This window comes from Heptranchias perlo, chromosome 38 (genome assembly GCF_035084215.1).
Source record: "Heptranchias perlo isolate sHepPer1 chromosome 38, sHepPer1.hap1, whole genome shotgun sequence".
In the NCBI taxonomy this organism is placed as follows: Eukaryota; Metazoa; Chordata; class Chondrichthyes; order Hexanchiformes; family Hexanchidae; genus Heptranchias; species Heptranchias perlo.
In genome coordinates, this window is record NC_090362.1 from 14,573,268 (window position 1) to 14,592,349 (window position 19,082).

The following is a 19,082-nucleotide window of genomic DNA, read 5'->3' on the forward strand; positions in this document are numbered from 1 at the left end:
CCCCAGGTGCAGACCCTCCTCACCCCCCAGGTGCAGACCCTCCCCACCCCCCAGGTGCAGACCCTCCCCACCCCCCAGGTGCAGACCCTCCCCACCCCCCAGGTGCAGACCCTCCCCACCCCCCAGGTGCAGACCCTCCCCACCCCCCAGGTGCAGACCCTCCCCACCCCCCAGGTGCAGACCCTCCTCACCCCCCAGGGGCAGACCCTCCCCACCCCCCAGGTGCAGACCCTCCCCACCCCCCAGGTGCAGACCCTCCTCACCCCCCAGGTGCAGACCCTCCTCACCCCCCAGGGGCAGACCCTCCTCACCCCCCAGGTGCAGACCCTCCCCACCCCCCAGGGTACAGTGGGTACCGTCAGCACTGTGCACTGACAAGGGGTCTACACCCAGTAACAGAATCAGCCTCTCCCTGGTAGATGCTGCTGGACATTGAGTGCTCTCCTCTGGGCTGAAGTTTCCATTGGACTCCATATATTCCAGATGGAGGTTTTCAGATGTCAGCTCGTGTCCTTGTTGTTATTAAAATAGAAGTAGAATTGGACCCGTGTTTTTTTTTTGCTTTTGCTCTGGAGAAGTGCCCAGCCTTCAGGTACAGACCCACGTCCCATTACTCTGTGGTGTAGCTTTCCGGAGACTGGCCCATTCCCAAGAGAGAGAGTGGCCCATTCCAGAGAGAGAGAGAGAGAGATAGATAGAGAGTGGCCCATTCCCGAGAGAGAGAGAGTGGCCCATTCCAGAGAGAGAGAGAGAGTGGCCCATCTCCAGAGAGAGAGAGAGAGAGTGGCCCATCTCCAGAGAGAGAGAGAGAGAAAGAGAGAGAGAGGGGCCCATTCCCGAGAGAGAGAGAGTGGCCCATTCCCGAGAGAGAGAGAGAGAAAGAGAGCGGGGCCCATTCCCGAGAGAGAGAGAGAGAGAGAAAGAGAGAGAGCGGGGCCCATTCCCGAGAGAGAGAATGGCCCATTCCCGAGAGGGACATTGTTTGGGATTGTGGCCCTCGACATAAACCTGGTGACACCGAGTGAAACGTCCTCGACTGAACATGTCCCAGAACCAAAGGTCGGATCATATTAAAGAAGCATCGAAAGTTTAATTTTCATAGATACATCATATCAGAAACCACACTTCCTGCAGATCAGTTACTATTTTTAATAAATAAACATGTACCAAAAGGGCCTCACACAGTGTAGTTCACCATTTTAAGGAATCGACCTCACATTGTAAGCTTCAAGCAGCATTGAGTTGTTTAACTCCTGGGGTGTTATCATCTGTTTGCTAAATGTTTCCCCCTCACTTTTCCCCTCTTCTTCTACTCCTCTTCTGAAAGTGCTGACCCTGGCTGGGACGTGGTGTCACGGGCACTGGTTGCCCCCTGGTACCGTGGCCAAGTGCCCAATCCAGGTGTGAGCCCTGACCATCCATGCCGGTGGGATATTCAGCTGCAGGGGCATCGCAGCGGACCCCGACCCTGCCCTCTCCCAATCTCCACGCGCCCGCACTTCCCAGCGGGAATCGCTGCATCAGGAGCAGGGACCCTGGCTGCTCTCCCATCCTCCCGTCTCTTTAACCCAAGTTCCTGACACCAATTACAGTCTCCCAGCTGCTGCCCAAGTTCAGGTCGACCGACCAGGGACCCTCCTGCCTGTAACTACGTAACAGCTGCTGCCTGTGTCCAACGGGCCACTGGGGTCACATGTAATGTAGTGATAACATCGATGGACTTTGTACCAAGACTAGGAAGTCTGACGACCAGAAGTTGCTTTTGCTTTTACATTACATACAAGACCGGCATTTAGTGACCATCTCTAGTTGCCCAATAGCGATTTGACACAACTGAGGGGCTTGCTAGGCCCACTTCGGAGGGCAGTTAAGAGTCAACTGCGTTAGTGTGAGGACTGGAGCCACATGTAGGCCCAGACCGGGTAAGGACGGCAGGTTTCCTTCCCTGAAGGACATTAGTGGAACAGTTGGGTTTTTAACGACAATCCCACAGCTTCATGGTCACTTTTACTTGTACCAGATTTTGATTTTCAGATTTTTAAAAATTGAATTCAAATAGCTGCGGCTGGATTTGAACTCGTGTTCTCTGGAACACTAGTCCAGTAACAGAACCATGACACCACTGCACCCATAAAACTGAGGGTCTGAACTAACTACCCTCCAAAACTGTTCTGTTGGAAGGTTTCACCTGAAGAACTTTATACCTATTTTTGTCCGACCCCTCTGTGTGTTCCAATGTTGTCTGCTACTGAACTTGAAAAGTGTTTTCTCCATTGAAGTGGAGTGTGACCGAATCGTAAACAGCTCCTAGGTCATAAAAGCAGAATTGCAACTCGCACAGTTTTAGAACACAGCGGGGAAATGTAGAAGTTACTGTTGATGATTTTGGCAAAGCAAAGACTAAATGTGTTAGTAAAACATCCCTGTGTGCCCCATTTAAAATATCTGCGGCCGCTAAACTAGTACACAGAGAACTGTTGCATGAATGTGTTGTGCTCATCCAGTTATATTACTACCAGCAATTTCTACCCTGATTCCCTGGACATTCAAGGGAATATCTTCTGCACTATTGCCTCATGACCATGTCTCACCATTGGGTTTTCTTAAAAGCAGCCTCTCTTCACCAAGTGTATCACAACCCCCCACGTTCCTGCTCCGATTACATGTGAGGAGTGAAATTTTGTCACTTATTTCAATACTGGATGGTGTTTAGCACATGAATACAGGAATATGGCTAAGTGAAGCATGAGGTCAGAGGTCAAATACTGCTAAGGTCACTATTCATTTTCCATTTGTGTTCTTCAAGGTGAGAGATGTAAGCACTGGAGAATGGAACTTTCCCCACTTCAGGCACCCAGTCTCCCATCGAACACTCCCAGGGCAGGTACAGCACGGGTTAGATACAGAGTAAAGCTCCCTCTACACTCTCCCATCAAACACTCCCAGGGCAGGTACAGGGTTAGATACAGAGTAAAGCTCCCTCTACACTGTCCCATCAAACACTCCCAGGGCAGGTACAGGGTGAGATACAGAGTAAAGCTCCCTCTACACTGTCTCATCAAACATTCCCAGGGCAGGTACAGCACGGGTTAGATACAGAGTAAAGCTCCCTCTACACTCTCCCATCAAACACTCCCAGGGCAGGTACAGCACGGGTTAGATACAGAGTAAAGCTCCCTCTACACTGTCCCATCAAACACTCCCAGGGCAGGTACAGCACGGGTTAGATACAGAGTAAAGCTCCCTCTACACTGTCCCATCAAACACTCCCAGGGCAGGTACAGCACGGGTTAGATACAGAGTAAAGCTCCCTCTACACTGTCCCGTCAGTGAAGCTTAGCCCAGCCCCAGAAGATCGCCTCCTACTGCACCACTGTGCCATTTTCCCATTTCCCACCTTAGTCATCCTTTGGCCTGTGTCCAGTTGTCAATTTAGCACTAAATTAGGGGGCAGTTTTGTGCCCCTCAGACCCACCAGGAGCTGTAAATTGGATACAGGCCCTTCCAAACCCAAATCTGTCTCTAAAAATTAACTGGAAAAAAACTCCCCACAAATATACATTAGGTAAAGATTCCAACATCACTCCTGGATTTCAATGAGTCTCAGCAATCATCAGTTCCCACAAATCCTTAAGTTATTGGCCGAAGGTCTGGAACTCGGGTCGGGAATCCTGGCCCCGAGGTTTGGTGTGATCGGAGGAATCGGGAATGGTGCACAGACGATGTTGGGATGGCGGGGAACTCCACAGACGGTGTTGCGATGGCGGGGAACTCCACAGACGGTGTTGGGATGGCGGGGAACTCCACAGACGGTATTGCGATGGCGGGGAACTCCACACACGGTGTTGGGATGGCGGGGAACTCCACAGACGGTGTTGGGATGGCGGGGAACTCCACAGACGGTATTGCGATGGCGGGGAACTCCACAGACGGTATTGCGATGGCGGGGAACTCCACAGACGGTGTTGGGATGGCGGGGAACTCCACAGACGGTGTTGGGATGGCGGGGAACTCCACAGATGGTGTTGCGATGGCGGCGAGCTCCACAGACGGTGTTGGGATGGCGGGGAACTCCACACACGGTGTTGGGATGGCGGGGAACTCCACACACGGTGTTAAGATGGCGGGGAACTCCACAGACGTGTTGGGATGGCGGGGAACTCCACAGACGGTGTTGGGATGGCGGGGAACTCCACAGACGGTGTTGGGATGGCGGGGAACTCCACAGACGGTGTTGGGATGGCGGGGAACTCCACAGACGGTGTTGGGATGGCGGGGAACTCCACAGACGGTGTTGGGATGGCGGGGAACTCCACAGACGGTGTTGGGATGGCGGGGAACTCCACGGGCTGAACTCTGAAACCAGTCCCTCTGGTCGCTCGCTGCATGCACGTGGAGCGCCATTGGCTGGAGGTCAAAGGTTGCCTTCTCTGGACTGCCTCTGTGTGAGTTGAGTGTTTCGAAATATATATATATATAAAATCAGTGTACAAGTCAGGTCTGTGGGACTTGCTGGGACTAGTTGGACTGCTATAGTGTTCTAATAGCCACTGGGTAGAGGAGGGACATGTGCTCAGCTCCTTTGATGGGCAGCTTGCGGCTGGTGTAGTAGTGGATTATCTCGGGCACGCTGTCAAACGGGGGGCTGTTCAGGCCCAAGACGTATTTGCTTTCTTTGGTTCGGGTGAGTTTCATGTGCATAAACCCCTGGATACTCCTGCAGACAAGAAATTTAAAGCACACGGTTAAAACGGAGCATCTCGCCATGCGGAAGGAGGCCACTCAGCCCCTCGTGCCTGTGCCGGCTCTCTGCGCGAGCTATTGATTTCGAGCCGTTCCCCAAACCCCTTCAACATTTTTCTGTACTGCTATGGATTCTACTCCCACCACTGTTCCTGGTGGGCTGGGCTCAAGGTGGGCACAGTGCTGGACGTTTTCAGAACGTTAAAAAGAAAATGAGCCTCAGTAGGGTAATGAGAGTGTTATGAAGTTAGACTCCTGCTTTTGATGGTGGGAAAGGAAAAGCAGGATGCTCCTGCCCTGAGTTTACAGCCTGAGATCAGAGCCATTGAGCAATGCGGCAGAGGAAGTGCCTGCTGAGTGCTGATAAACGTCACTCCCCGAGACCTTTACACACTATTGCACCGGCATCCGACCGACCCTGCCGTCGATCGCTGGTGCCCCCTGTGCTAGCGGCAAGTCGATCGGTGAGGTGACCGAAACGCCCGCCGTCCGGCGGTCGGCCGCGTGTTTGAGCCGCACGGGAGCCAATCACCGCCCTCAAGAGTCTCCAAACCAAACTCCGCACAGACGGCTGCTCGAGCTCTCTCCTCCGTGGCCGGGCGGCCCACTCTCCGCCATCGAGGAAGCTCGGCGGCAGGCCGGCATGGTTTGGGAAGCCTTCGGGGGGGTGTGTGTGTGTGTGTGTGTGTGGCACTGCCAGAGATTAACCAGCGCAGCTTGGCAGCACCAATAGCGTGTGCCCACTGCTCGCTCAGCCACCATCGGGCCACCCGTTGACTGGCAGGTTCATGTGCAGCTGACTGGACAGGATTGGCAGGTGAGCCATACAGTTCAGGAAGGTCAGAGCTCCAGTGATCCGTCAGTGAGCTAACCTCAGCCCCGATAGCAGCTGTGGGGAGAGGGGCTGTAGTTGGCCTCAGTGCCTCCGGATGGAGGTGGGGGGCAACAACAAACTTTCCATCTTCTGGGAACTATCCATTTAGCCCTGCTGAAAAGTACACGTCTGTAACCTTTTTGGTGAGGATCGGGCTCAGCGTCATGCCTCCTGTAGCCAAATAGCCGGTCTGCACGCACTCTGTCTAGAATTACATGTGAAGAATGGCACGGAGGCGGGAGTGGGGGTGGGAAGAGGGGCGAGGGTAGTGGGGGCACAGTGCCCAAGGAATCATGTCCCAGCACAGCAAGAGTTAACACATTCAGGAGAGGAGAGAAGATCAGAGGTTATTGGGATTCCATGGGAGCAAAGTACAGTGTCTCTAATTACCCTAAATCCGTACATTCTGGTAAGATACAGCACAGGTATAACAAGATCACAAACACTAACCGAGCTTAAATCCCTCTTGTTACCGAAACCTCCCGAGTTCAATTAAGCCTTTTCATTGTTGTAAATTAGCCAGTTCATTAGAATCTCAGTCTCCTCGGCCTGCTTCTTGCAGGACTCCCCCACACTCGGTCAACCTAACCTGTCTAACCTGGGCAAGCAGCCAGCTTGCTAAAGAGGCAGCTTCCTGGGGCTAATGATAAAGAAACGGGAGTTTTAAAAAAGCCCCAGCATCTTTGGAACTGGATACCTTTTCAATTGCTTGACAGTGGGGCATTTTTGCTGCTCTCAAACCTACCTCCTTGACCACCTGTCAAATCTTTGTCTGATTACATGGGATAATGGGTAAGTATTCACACATTGGCAGGAGGAGGCCATTCAGCCCCTCGGGCCTGTTCCGCCTTTCAATTAGATCATGGCTGATCTGTATCTTAACTCCATCTACCCGCCTTGGTTCCATAACCCTTAATACCCGTCGCCTAACAAAAATCTAGCGATCTCAGTTCTGAAATTTTCAATTGACAGTTTTTTGGGGGAGAGAGTTCCAGATTTCCACTCCCCTTTGTGTGAAGAAGTGCTTCCTGACATCACCCCTGAACGACCTGGCTCTAATTTTAAGGTTATGCCCCCTTGTTCTGGGCTCTCCCATTAGAGGAAATAGTGTCTCTCCATCTACCCTATCAAATCCTTCAATCATCTTAAACACCTCAATTAGATCTTCTATATTCAAAGGCCCCTGTGAAACGCATGGGACATTTTACTACGTTAATGGCGCTCTATAAATTATATCTCGAGTACCATCCACCAGTCTCCTGCCAATGTGAGGGCCCCTTTAAGTCTGGTTAGCCCCACAATGAGCGATTACCTCTGACTGTAAAAGGCTTTCAGAGCTGGTTAATTTAATGAAGGCCAGAGCCTCTCTCTCTATTTTCTTTCTTGCATGTTGTCAATCGCTTGTGACCCGCAATCTTGCGAGGCCTCAGCGTATTGTCCGCTCGCAGCTATCTGCTCTCACAGAACCCATCGTTTCCTTCCCCCGGAAATGACAGGCTGGGGTGTGACAACACAACAAGCTTCAAATAACAGGCAGCGCAGGGACATGCTGGACTCAGCACTGGGTCCAAAAATTAAGGGGGTAGATTTAAGAAAAGAAGCAGAAAGGACGTTGGTTTGTGTAGACCTTAGGGCTAGGGAAGATTGAGGGAGGTGAGGAGGTCAGCGGTTATTAAGGCCTTGCGAAAGGACGAGTTAGAGTAGCAGACGGTCCCGAGTTAGAGTCACATGCTCGGGACTCCCCACCTCACAATCAAGGAACTTTTGAAGTGCAGTCACCGTTGTTATGTAGGTGAGTGCAGCAGCCAAATTTGCGCACAGCAAGGTCCCAGAAACAACAAATGAATGAACGGCCCGTTTAGTGACGTTGGTTGAGGGAGGAATGTTGGCCCCAGCACAGCGGGGAGAACTCCCCTGCTCTTCTTCGAATAGTGCCATGGGATCTTTTACATCCACCTGAAACGGCAGACGGGGCCTCGGTTTAATGTCTCATCTAAAAGACAGCACCTCCGACAATGCAGCACTCCCTCAGTGTTGTCCAGCAGTGGATCTTGAACCCACAATGTTTTAACTCAGCCGAGAGTGTTATCACTGAGCCAAGCTGACGCTAATGTTCTTTGAAGTGTGGTCGCTGTGATGTAGGTGGATGCGGCAGCCACTTTGTACACAGCAAGATCCCACAAAGGAGATAAATGACCAGTTAATGTGTTTTGGTGGCATTGGTTGAGGGAGGAATGTTGAGCAGGAAATGGGACAGAATTCCATGCTCTTCTTCGAAGTAGTGCTGTGGAATATTTTAGACCCTCTCACGATTCAGAAGGCATTTGATAAGGTCCCACATAAGAGACTGTTAGCTAAGATAGAAGCCCATGGAATCGAGGGAAAAGTACGGACTTGGTTAGGAAGTTGGCTGAGCGAAAGGCGACAGAAAGTAGGGATAATGGGAAGGTACTCACATTGGCAGGATGTGACTAGTGGAGTCCTGCAGGGATCTGTCTTGGGGCCTCAATTATTCACAATATTTATTAACGACTTAGATGAAGGCATAGAAAGTCTCATATCTAAGTTTGCCGATGACACAAAGATTGGTGGCATTGTAAGCAGTGTAGATGAAAACATAAAATTACAAAGCGATATTGATAGATTAGGTGAATGGGCAAAACTGTGGCAAATGGAATTCAATGCAGACAAATGTGAGGTCATCCACTTTGGATCAAAAAAGGATAGAACAGGGTACTTTCTAAATGGTAAAAAGTTAAAAACTGTGGATGTCCAAAGGGACTTAGGGGTTCAGGTACATAGATCATTAAAGTGTCATGAACAGGTGCAGAAAATAATCAAGAAGGCAAATGGAATGTTGGCCGTTATATCTAGAGGACCAGAGTACAAGGGGGCAGAAGTTATGCTGCAGCTATACAAAACCCTGGTTAGACCACACCTGGAGTACTGTGAGCAGTTCTGGGCACCGCACCTTCGGAAGGACATATTGGCCTTGGAGGGAGTGCAGCGTAGGTTTACTAGAATGATACCCGGACTTCAAGGGTTAAGTTATGAGGAGAGAATACACAAACTGGGGTTGTATTCTCTGGAGTTTCGAAGGTTAAGGGGTGATCTGATCGAAGTTTATAAGATATTAAGGGGAACGGATAGGGTGGATAGAGAGAAACTATTTCCGCTGGTTGGGAATTTTAGGAGTAGGGGGCACAGTCTAAAAATTAGAGCCAGACCTTTCAGGAGCGAGATTAGAAAACATTTCTACACACAAAGGGTGGTAGAAGTTTGGAACTCTCTTCCGCAAACGGCAATTGATACTAGCTCAATTGCTAAATTTAAATCTGAGATAGATAGCTTTTTGGCAACCAAAGGTATTAAGGGATATGGGCCAAAGGCAGGTATATGGAGTTAGATCACAGATCAGCCATGATCTTATCAAATGGCGGAGCAGGCACGAGGGGCTGAATGGCCCACTCCTGTTCCTATGTTCTTATTCAAGTGTTTCAACGGGAGCATTTAACCTGTCACTCTCTTTTATAGTCTTTACTGCCTCTCTCTTTTATCAATCCTCCTCTGCTCTCTGATTCACTGAACTTCACTCCCTTGTACTCATCCTCCTCCTCTCTCCATCATCACACTGTCACCTCCTCTAACTCATCCTTTTCCAAGACCTTAAAAAACTGTGGGACGTCCCACCCGCCACATCCCCCAGTCTTCCCCCATCCTAAAATCTACAGGCTCTTAAAATCCTAAGCTTGACGTCACCTCACCATTAACGCGCCATCTCAAATCAAAACTTGGCGCTGTCCTATGATATGGAACTTGGCCCTTTCCTTGACTCCGTCACCAAATAAAATTACAGCAACCGATCACAACGGGAGTTCAAGTCAATATTGAAGCCAATTATTTCCTTTTCATTTCAACAAGGTTTCAAAAAATATTCTTACTCCTCTCAGACATCTGAAAACAAAGTTCAGGATATAGTACGGTATTTACGAGCTTGATTAAAGATCCTGTCCAAATAAAATATCATTCACCACAATCTCTTGTTACCATGACGCTTTTATTTTGGGTGCTGGCTTGTCTGATGAATGCTCCAGTTAAGCCAGGATCTCTGAAAATGGCCTTTTATGTACTTGAGCAAGTCTATACCGTGTAGCCTCATCCTGTGGGTGTTTAAAGTGATGTGTATTACTTGATTTGCTTGCTGCTTGTTTAAGTGTAGAGTACGGATGCTTGCATCTTGCTTCATGCTTATGTGAATTATATCACTAAATAATCACTTTTGGTTAACGAAACTACTAACGAAAGTAGGGACTTTCTTTGCTTGACTATTCGTCCAGGTTTAAGAACCACTGTAAAAGTAGGCATTCCCTACAGGAATTGAGCGAGGTCGGAGAGGATGAAGTAAAGAGGGAGGTGAAGACGAGGTACAAATGATTGTCAAGTGGCTAATTTGCCCGTTCCGGGCAAAATTATTTTTGACCGTTTTAAGTGAGGAGGAGAGTTTAAGAAGAAAGTTCTGCATTTATATAGGGCCTTATCACATCTTCCAGAAACATCTCAAAGTGCGTCCCATACAATGAATTACTTTGAAGTGTAGATGTGGGTTGAAGTGTGGGTTCCAGTCCCACTCCAGAGACTTGAGCCCATAATCTAGGCTGACGCTCCCAGTGCAGTACTGAGGGAGTGCTGCACTGTCGGAGGTGCCGTTTTTCGGATGAGACCTTAAACTGAGGCCCTGACTGCCCTCTCAGACGGGCGTAAAAGATCCCACGGCCACTATTGGAACAAGAGCAGGGGAGTTCTCCCGATGCCCTGGCCAATATTTATCCCTCAATTAACACCACCAAAAACAGATTAACTAATCATTCAGCTCACTGTTGCTTGTGGGATCTTGCTGTTAGCTACAATGAGATATTAATAACCGAGGTGTGGAAGCATATCACAGATCCCGTGGCCCTGGAAGGAGCAGGGAGTTCTCCCAGTGTCCTGTCCAACACTCTTCCCTCAATCAACACCACCAAAAAAAAACAAACAGATGCATTGGTCATTTATCCCCATTGCTGTTTGTGGGATCTTGCTGTGTACAAAAAACTGCCTAACAACAGTCGCTGGACTTCGAGGTAGTTAACTGTAAGTGAAGTGCTTTCAGACGTCCTGATTTGCTTTGCAAACGGAAGTCTACGAGAAGGCCCCACGGCTGAGGAGGCCTTGATGAGACAGTAAGAAGCTGGCTTCAGTAATTGGTTCATCTCCTGTTTCGTCCTCGGGGGTAAGGGCCCTGAGTCCCACAGCGATCCCTACTCTTCGTGTTATCGTTCTCTCTTGTTCCATTAATGAAGTCTTATTTTTGGCAAAGGTCACTGAATTTCTATGGTTACGGAGGTGACTTGTTTTTAATCGATTCCAAACACGCTTTAAAGAAAGCCTTTGGGATCTGTAATGTGGGCCTTATTTTGGATCAGGTTATTATCCTCTAATTGACTCGATTTTATATTGTAAGCTTTTTGCTGTAGCATTAAACCCATATATTTTTTTAACGAGAAAGAATAGATTGAGTACAGGAAGGGGAATAGTTTCAGATGGCTAGCAAAGTATAGGAAACTGACTTACACACGCAGACAGATACACACACACACACACACAAACGTATACACTCAGACGCGCACACACAGATATACACATAAGCACACATATACACAGATATGCACACACAGGTACACACACACACATGCGCGCACACAGATATACACATAAGCGCACAGACATATACACAGATATGCACACACACACACACATGTATACACTCAGATGCGCACACACAGATATACACATAAGCACACATATACACAGATATGCACACACAGGTACACACACACACACGCGCACACACAGATATACACATAAGCGCACAGACATATACACAGATATGCACACACACACACACACAAACGTATACACTCAGACGCGCACACACAGATATACACATAAGCACACATATACACAGATATGCACACACAGGTACACACACACACATGCGCACACACAGATATACACATAAGCGCACAGACATATACACAGATATGCACACACACACACACACACACATGTATACACTCAGAAGCGCACACACAGATATACACATAAGCACACAGACACATACACAGATATGCACACACAGGTACACACACATGCGCACACACAGATATACACATAAGCGCACAGACATATACACAGATATGCACACACAGGTACACACACACACATATGTATACACTCAGATGCGCACACACAGATACACACACACACAGATACACACACACACAGATACACACACACACAGATACACACACACACAGATACACACACAGACGTAACAACCAGGCCCTCCTAGACAATATACACTCACTACTAAACGATTGTCAAGATACTACCCACTGTCGGTACTTTGCTTTGCAAACTGGCTAACTCGGGCGACGAACAGCCCAAGTGTTTAAGATTGCGGGTTTATTAGAGAGAATATACAAACGTAACAAGAAGCCCCTAGAACTTAATTAGACTTTAATGGGGCTTGGAGCTGCATTCAGCATACACAAGATGGACTGGCTGCTAGTTTTCCTGAGGCTGTGCATGCATTTTTCATGAGGCTTTAAGCTGAACCACTTACTGCTATCATTATCCCATAAAGTACTGGGGATATGGTGTGCTGGGCCAGGACACCGTCAGTGCGACTCTGCCCCTGGTACTGAATTTGATACAAACTCTGCAGCCGGATGAAACACAATCCCCGACAGAAAGCTTCTAAGAATTTACGCTGCGATGCTGAACGCCCCCTGGCAGTGGTATGGAACAGGGCGAGGAAAGCAGTGTCCGATCCAAATGAAGCAGCTTCATTGTGGGATGCACACCAACTCTGTCGGAAAAGGCGGCGACATTAAAAAGCAGGCAGAGGACGTGATCTCCTGGAAGTGTTGGCCAAATGGAGCAGAGCCCTGAAACCAAGGACAGTCTACTGAGAAAGAAAAGAAAGAACTTGCATTTATATAGGGCCTTTCACCACCTCAGGACATCCCAGAGTGCTTTACAGCCAATGAAGTACTTTGTGAAAAGGAAGTCACTGTTGTAATGTAGGAAACGCGGCAGCCAATTGGCGCACAGCAAGATCCCACAAACAGCAATGTGATAATGACCTGATAGTTGAGGGATAGATATGGGCCAGGACACCGGGGACAACTCCCCTGCTCTTCTTTGAAATAGTGCCTTGGGATCTTTTACGTACATCTGAGGGGGCAGACGGGGCCTCGTCTCATCCGAAAGAAGGCACCTCCGACAGTGCAGCACTACCTCAGTACTGCGCTGAAGCGTCAGTCTGGATTATGTGCTCAAGTCTCTGGATTGGGGCTCGAACCCATGACTTTCTGACTCAGACGCGAGAATGCTACCAGTGAGCCATGGCTGACCGCTAAACCTGTTCCCTTATCCTGGAGCAGAATCGCAGGCCCATTTTGGGATAAGGGAGCCGGTTTTATTGGTGTGAACGCGGGAGGCTCAGGTCCGGGCACGGCTCTCTCATGATCCAAACTAAACAAGCGGCAACCGTAAAACGGACCTTTGAAAATAGCTTCTCAAAGCGATACCTCCCCCCAAAAAATAAAATAAAGCACTTTAGGGTAAATCCCGGGCTGGTTCTCCCAGTGGGGAGTGGCACCCATAGGGAGCACGGGTCAGACACTGATTTTAAAGGGGGTGCATGTGAGCCTTGAGCTGCCGCCGCACCCGGGAAATCCGGGGACACAGAGTCCCAGCCGATCGCAACTTTCATTAGAGACCCAGTTAGATCCACGGCCTGATCAGTGGGCGGGAGCGGGAATCGAGGGGCCTAATTTAGGGACCTACGGGAACTGGGCCACGGCATAAGGTAAGTGCTGCGGGGAGTGGAAGGGGCTCGGGGTGGAGAGGGGAGGGGCAGAAGAATCCTGGTGCGGGGAGGGGGAGAGAGAGGAAGGGCTGGGGTAACGAGAGGCCCAAGGATTTCTTCCTGCTCCTCTGGTCAATCAAAAATCAAACTGGAAAGTCTAAAAACTGGGACCGATAGATTGTTTTTCGATAAGGGTATTAAGGAATATGGAACCAAGATTGCTCAATGGAGTTAAGATACAGATCGGGACAGTTTCGTAGAGCAGCACGTTCTACAGCCAACCAGAGAGCAGGCTATTCTAGATCTGGTAATGTGTAATGAGACAGGATTAATTAATGACCTCATTGTAAAGGAGCCTCTAGGTAGCAGTGATCACAATATGATTGAATTTCCCATTCAGTTTGAGGGAGAGAAGAGTAAGTCTAAGATTAGTGTTTTAAACTTAAATAAGGGCAATTATGAGGGCATGAAGACAGAGCTGGCTAAAGTGAACTGGGAAATTAGGTTAAGGGGTCGGGTCAGTAGAGATGCAGGGGCAGACATTTAATGATATTTCATAACACTCAGCAAAGATACATTCCAGTGAGAAAGACAGACTCCAGGGGAAGGACGTCCCATCCATGGCTAACTAAGGAAGTTAAAGATAGTATCAAATTGAAAGAAAAAGCATACAATTCCCGAAGATTAGTGGCAGGTCAGAAGATTGGACAGAATATAAAAAACAGCAAAGAATGACTAAAAGAATAATAATGAGGGAGAAATTAGAGTGCGAGAGAAAGCTAGCTAGAAATATAAAAACAGATAGTGAGAGTTTCTACAGGTATTTAAAAAGGAAAAGAGTAAGTAAAGTGAGTGTTGGTCCTCTAGAGAGTGAGTCTGGGGAATTAATAATGGAGAATAAGGAAATGGCGGATGAACTGAACAGATATTTTGCGTCCGTCTTCACTGGAGAGGATACAAATAACGTGCCAGAAATAATTGTGAATCAAGAGGTGAAAGGGAGGCAGGAACTTAAAACATTTACAATCACCAGGGTAAGGGTTCTGAAAAAAATATTAGAACTAAAAGCTGACAAGTCCCCAGGTCCTGACGGACTTCATCCTCGGGTCTTAAAAGAAGTGGTGCAGAGATAGTAGATGCATTGGTATTAATTTTCCAAAATTCCCAAGATTCTGGAAGGGTCCCATCAGATTGGAAAATAGCGAATGTAACTCTTCTATTCAAGAAAGGAGGGAGACAGAAAGCCGGAAACTACAGGCCAGTTAGCTTAACATCTGTCATAGGGAAAATGCTAGAATCTATTATTAAGGAGGTTATAGCAGGGCACTTAGAAAATCTCAATGCAATCAGGCAGAGTCACATGGCTTTGTGAAAGGGAAATCGTGTTTGACTAATTTATTAGAGTTCTTTGAGGAAGTAACAAGCAACGTGGATAAAGGGGATCCTGTGGACGTGGTGTACTTGGATTTCCAGAAGGCTTTTGACAAGGTGCCTCATCAAAGGCTACTACACAAAATAAGAGCTCATGGTGTACAGGGTAACACATTAGCATGGATAAAGGATTGGTTAGCTAACAGGAAACAGAGAGTAGGCATAAAATGGGTCATTTTCAGGTTGGCAAGATGTAACGAGTGGAGTGCCACAGGGATCAGTGCTTGGGCCTCAACTATTTACAATCTATATCAATGACTTGGATGAAGGGACTGAATGTATGGTTGCTAAATTTGCTGATGACACAAAGGTAGGTAGGAAAGTAAGTTGTGAAGAGGACATAGGGAATCTGCAAAGGGATATAGATAGATTAAGTGAGTGGGCAAAAATTTGGCAGATGGAGTATAATGTGCGAAAATGTGAACTTGTCCACTTTGGCAGGTGGAATAGAAAAGCAGTATATTATTTAAATGGAGAGAGATTGCAGAACTCTGAGGTACAGAGGGATCTGGGTGTCCTAGTACACAAATCACAAAAAGTTAGTATGCAGATACAGCAAGTGATTAGGAAGGCAAATGGAATGTTGTCATTTATTGCAAGGGGAATGGAATATAAAAGTAGAGATGTTTTGCTACAGTTGTTCAGGGCATTGGTGAGACCACATCTGGAATACGGTGTGCAGTTTTGGTCTCCTTATTTAAGAAAGGACATAATTGCTTTGGAGGCGGTTCAGAGAAGGTTCACTCGACTGATTCCTGGGATGAGGGGGTTATCTTATGAGGAAAGGTTGGACAAGGTGGGACTGTATACATTGGAGTTTAGAAGAATGCAAGGTGATCTTATTGAAATATAAGATCCTGAGGGGACTTGAAGGGGTAGATGCTGAGAGGATGTTTCCCCTTGTGGGAGAGACTAGAACTAGGGGCCACAGTTTAAAAATAAGGGGTCTCCCATTTAAGACGGAGATGAGGAGAAATGTTTTCTCTCAGAGGGTCATGAGTCTGTGGAACTCCTTTCCCAAGTGAGCGGTGGAGGCAGGGTCACTGAATACTTTTAAGGCTGAGTTAGATAGATTCCTGATTAACAAGGGAGTCAAAGATTATAGTAGGTAGACGGGAAAGTAGGGTTGAGGTCAGATCAGCCATGATCTCATCAAATGGCAGAGCAGGCTCGAGAGGCCGAATGGCCTACTTCTGCCCTTAATTCGTATGTTCGTGGATCCTGTTCCTATATACTTATCTCGGCCTCTTCTGGCCACTCAGCTGCATCCCACCAGGTTTCTCTGATGGGGAAAATCAGTCATCGGACCGCAACCTTTACATTTAAATGAAGCCCTCGCTCGCCTGCAGTGGGAGCATCGGCCGACTTCAGTCTTGGTGAAGATATGACGGCGCCCAGCGGGAACGGAGCCACCTCAGGTCGTTAAGTCGACTCGGCCCGATCTTAAACCCCCCCCTCCCCCACGCACCATTCCCTTAAAATCAACCCTTCCAATCAGGCTCCAGGAGACCGTGCTTACCCATGATACATCACTGCTCATACTTAACTTCTCCCCAACCCTCCGAGATCTCTGCGCTCCTCCAATTCTGGTCTCTTGCTCATCCCTGATTTTCATCGCTCCACCATTGGCGGCCGTGCCTTCAGCTGCCTAGGCCCTAAGCTCTGGAATTCCCTCCCTAAACCTCTCCTCCTTTAAGATGCTCCTTAAAACCTACCCCTTTGACCAATCTTTTGGTCATCTGTCCCAATATCTCCTTATGTGGCTCGGTGTCTAATTTTTGCCTGATTACACTCCTGTGAAGCGCCTTGGGATGTTTTTACTACGTTAAAGCCGCTGCATAAAAGCAAGTTGTTGTTATATCCTGATTCCCTCATCCGTGCTCCCGGTGAGCACTCTCCTGCTGGGAGCTCTGCACCGGGTGTGAATCTACCCAATTCTGGATTTGTGGATTTGAGGCAGAACCTACAAAAAAAACATAATTCAACTCATGCTTTGCAATACTGATTACCGTCAGTGTGCAGAGACAGCTATGTAAACTATTGGAATAAATTATTAATGCTAATAAGGTCATTAATCATAAACTGGCATTTTAATAAAGAAAATGATTTAGGTTTCAGTGCAAAACGCACAAAGCAGTTTCAAGCTTGATGCTTCCCATTTTCTGGCTCCTCCACTCTAATTTCCTCCCCCCTCCGTCTCTTGAAAGTGCTGACCTGTGCTGCTCAACACAGGGTAAGGAAGGTGAGAGGAGCTCTCCCCGTGCTCACCCTCTCCATTAAAGCTCAGGGCCCAGACGAGTGACACTAACTCCCGAGGGGTAATACACAGAGTGAGAGAGAAAAAAAAATCAAAACATACAGCACAGAAGGAGGCCATTTGGCCCATTGTGCCTGTGCCGGCTCTTTGAACGAGCTATCCAATTAGTCCCACTCCCCTGCTCTTTCCCCATAACCCTGCAAATTTTTGCATTTCAAGTATTTATCCAAATCCCTTTTGAAAGTTACTATTGAATCCGTTTCCACCGCCCTTTCAGGCAGCGCATTCCAGATCATAACAACTCGCTGCGTAAATTTTTTTCCCACCCTCATGTCGCCTCTGGAAACAGTTTTCTCCTCGTCTACCCTGTCACCTCTATCAAATCTCCCCATTAACCGTCTCTGTTCTGAGAAGAACCACCCCAGCTTCTCCAGTCTCTCCACATAACTGACGTCTCTCATCCCTGGCACCATTCTACTAAATCTCTTCTGCAACCTCTCTAAGGCCTTGACATCCTTACTGAAGTGTGGTGTCCAGAATTGAACACAGGACTCCAGCTGAGGCCTAACCAGTGTTTTATGAAGGTTTAGCATAACTTCCTTGCTTTTGTTCTCTATGCCTCTATTAATAAAGCCCAGGATCCCATATGCTTTTTTAACGGCCTTCTCAAAAAATTCTCATCTCCCCCTCTGGTTCTTTTGCCAATTATCTTAAATCTGTGTCCTCTAGTTACTAACCTTCCTGCCAGGAGAAACGGTTTCTCCTTATCTACTCTATCAAAGCCCCTCATAATTTTGAACACCTGTGGGCCATTTCAAGGCAAACTCTTGGAAATCCCTCCTCAATTTGCTGAGGCAACCAATCAGGCCCCAGGAGAGCATCCTTACCCATGATACATCACTGCTCATACTTAAGCTAACTTCCTCCCCAGCCTCTGAGATGTCTCAATGTCCTTCAGAATACAATGGCTGCACAGGATTAGAAAAGTCCCATTTTTAAAAAATTCATTCATGGGATGTGGGCATCGCTGGCAAGGCCAGCATTTATTGCCCATCCCTAATTGCCCTCGAGAAGGTGGTGGGCAATTAAGAATCAACCACATTGCTGTGGGTCTGGAGTCACATATAGGCCAGACCAGGTAAGGGCAGCAGGTTTCCTTCCCTAAAGGGCATTAGTGAACCAGATGGGTTTTTACAATAATCCAGTAGTTTCATGGCCACCATTACTGATACTAGTATTTTAATTCCAGATTTTATTTAATTAATTGAATTTAAATTCCCCAGCTGCTGTGGTGGGATTTGAACTCATAACTCCAGATTATTAGTCCAGGTCTCTGGATTACTAGTCCAGTAACATAACCACTATGCTACCGTACCCATTCTAGCCACAGGGGTGGTCTCACAAGTAGCCCTCTTATAGCTAGGTCAAGTGACCAGCCTTAATGTGTGAATGGCAATAGGCCAGTCGAGCATGGAGGGCATCACAGCCATGCTCACAGCTGTTCTCTCCAAACGCCCACAGAAGCATCCATCCCAGCTGGGTTACACCGGCGGGATTTCATCCGCCCCCCACCCCAGCCCAAAACTAGTCCTGTGCATCCCCCTGCCGGGATCAACAAACTCAGCACTGGTCCCAGGATCATACCTGAGAGTTTACTGACCGTCTGGCGTGCTTACTGTGAAGAAGAGACTTTGGAGGGGTGGGGGAGTGACAGGTAGGCTGAATTACACATTATGACCTCCTACTGTGTTGAACACAGTCACTGAGTTGTCGCATCGCTCCCATCTCTGTTTAAGGTCTAAATTATGTATAATATCTGAGCCCATGCAGCTTAAAGCTTAAATGATTCATATCGCCCACTG

The 19,082-nt window shown here is 47.9% G+C and overlaps 1 protein-coding gene across 3 annotated transcripts in view; it reads right to left on the bottom strand.

Annotated features, from left to right (window-relative positions):
- Positions 1-1,065: 1,065 nt before the first annotated feature.
- The window catches only part of LOC137304791 (SH2 domain-containing adapter protein F-like), a 152,803-nt gene continuing 134,786 nt past the window's right edge, over positions 1,066-19,082 (bottom strand). For all 3 annotated transcript variants that reach the window (XM_067973507.1, XM_067973506.1, XM_067973505.1), the window contains one exon: positions 1,066-4,717. In XM_067973507.1, coding sequence (XP_067829608.1) covers positions 4,531-4,717 — 187 coding nt within the window. In that variant the 3' untranslated portion in view covers positions 1,066-4,530. The remainder of the gene's footprint in view (positions 4,718-19,082) is intronic.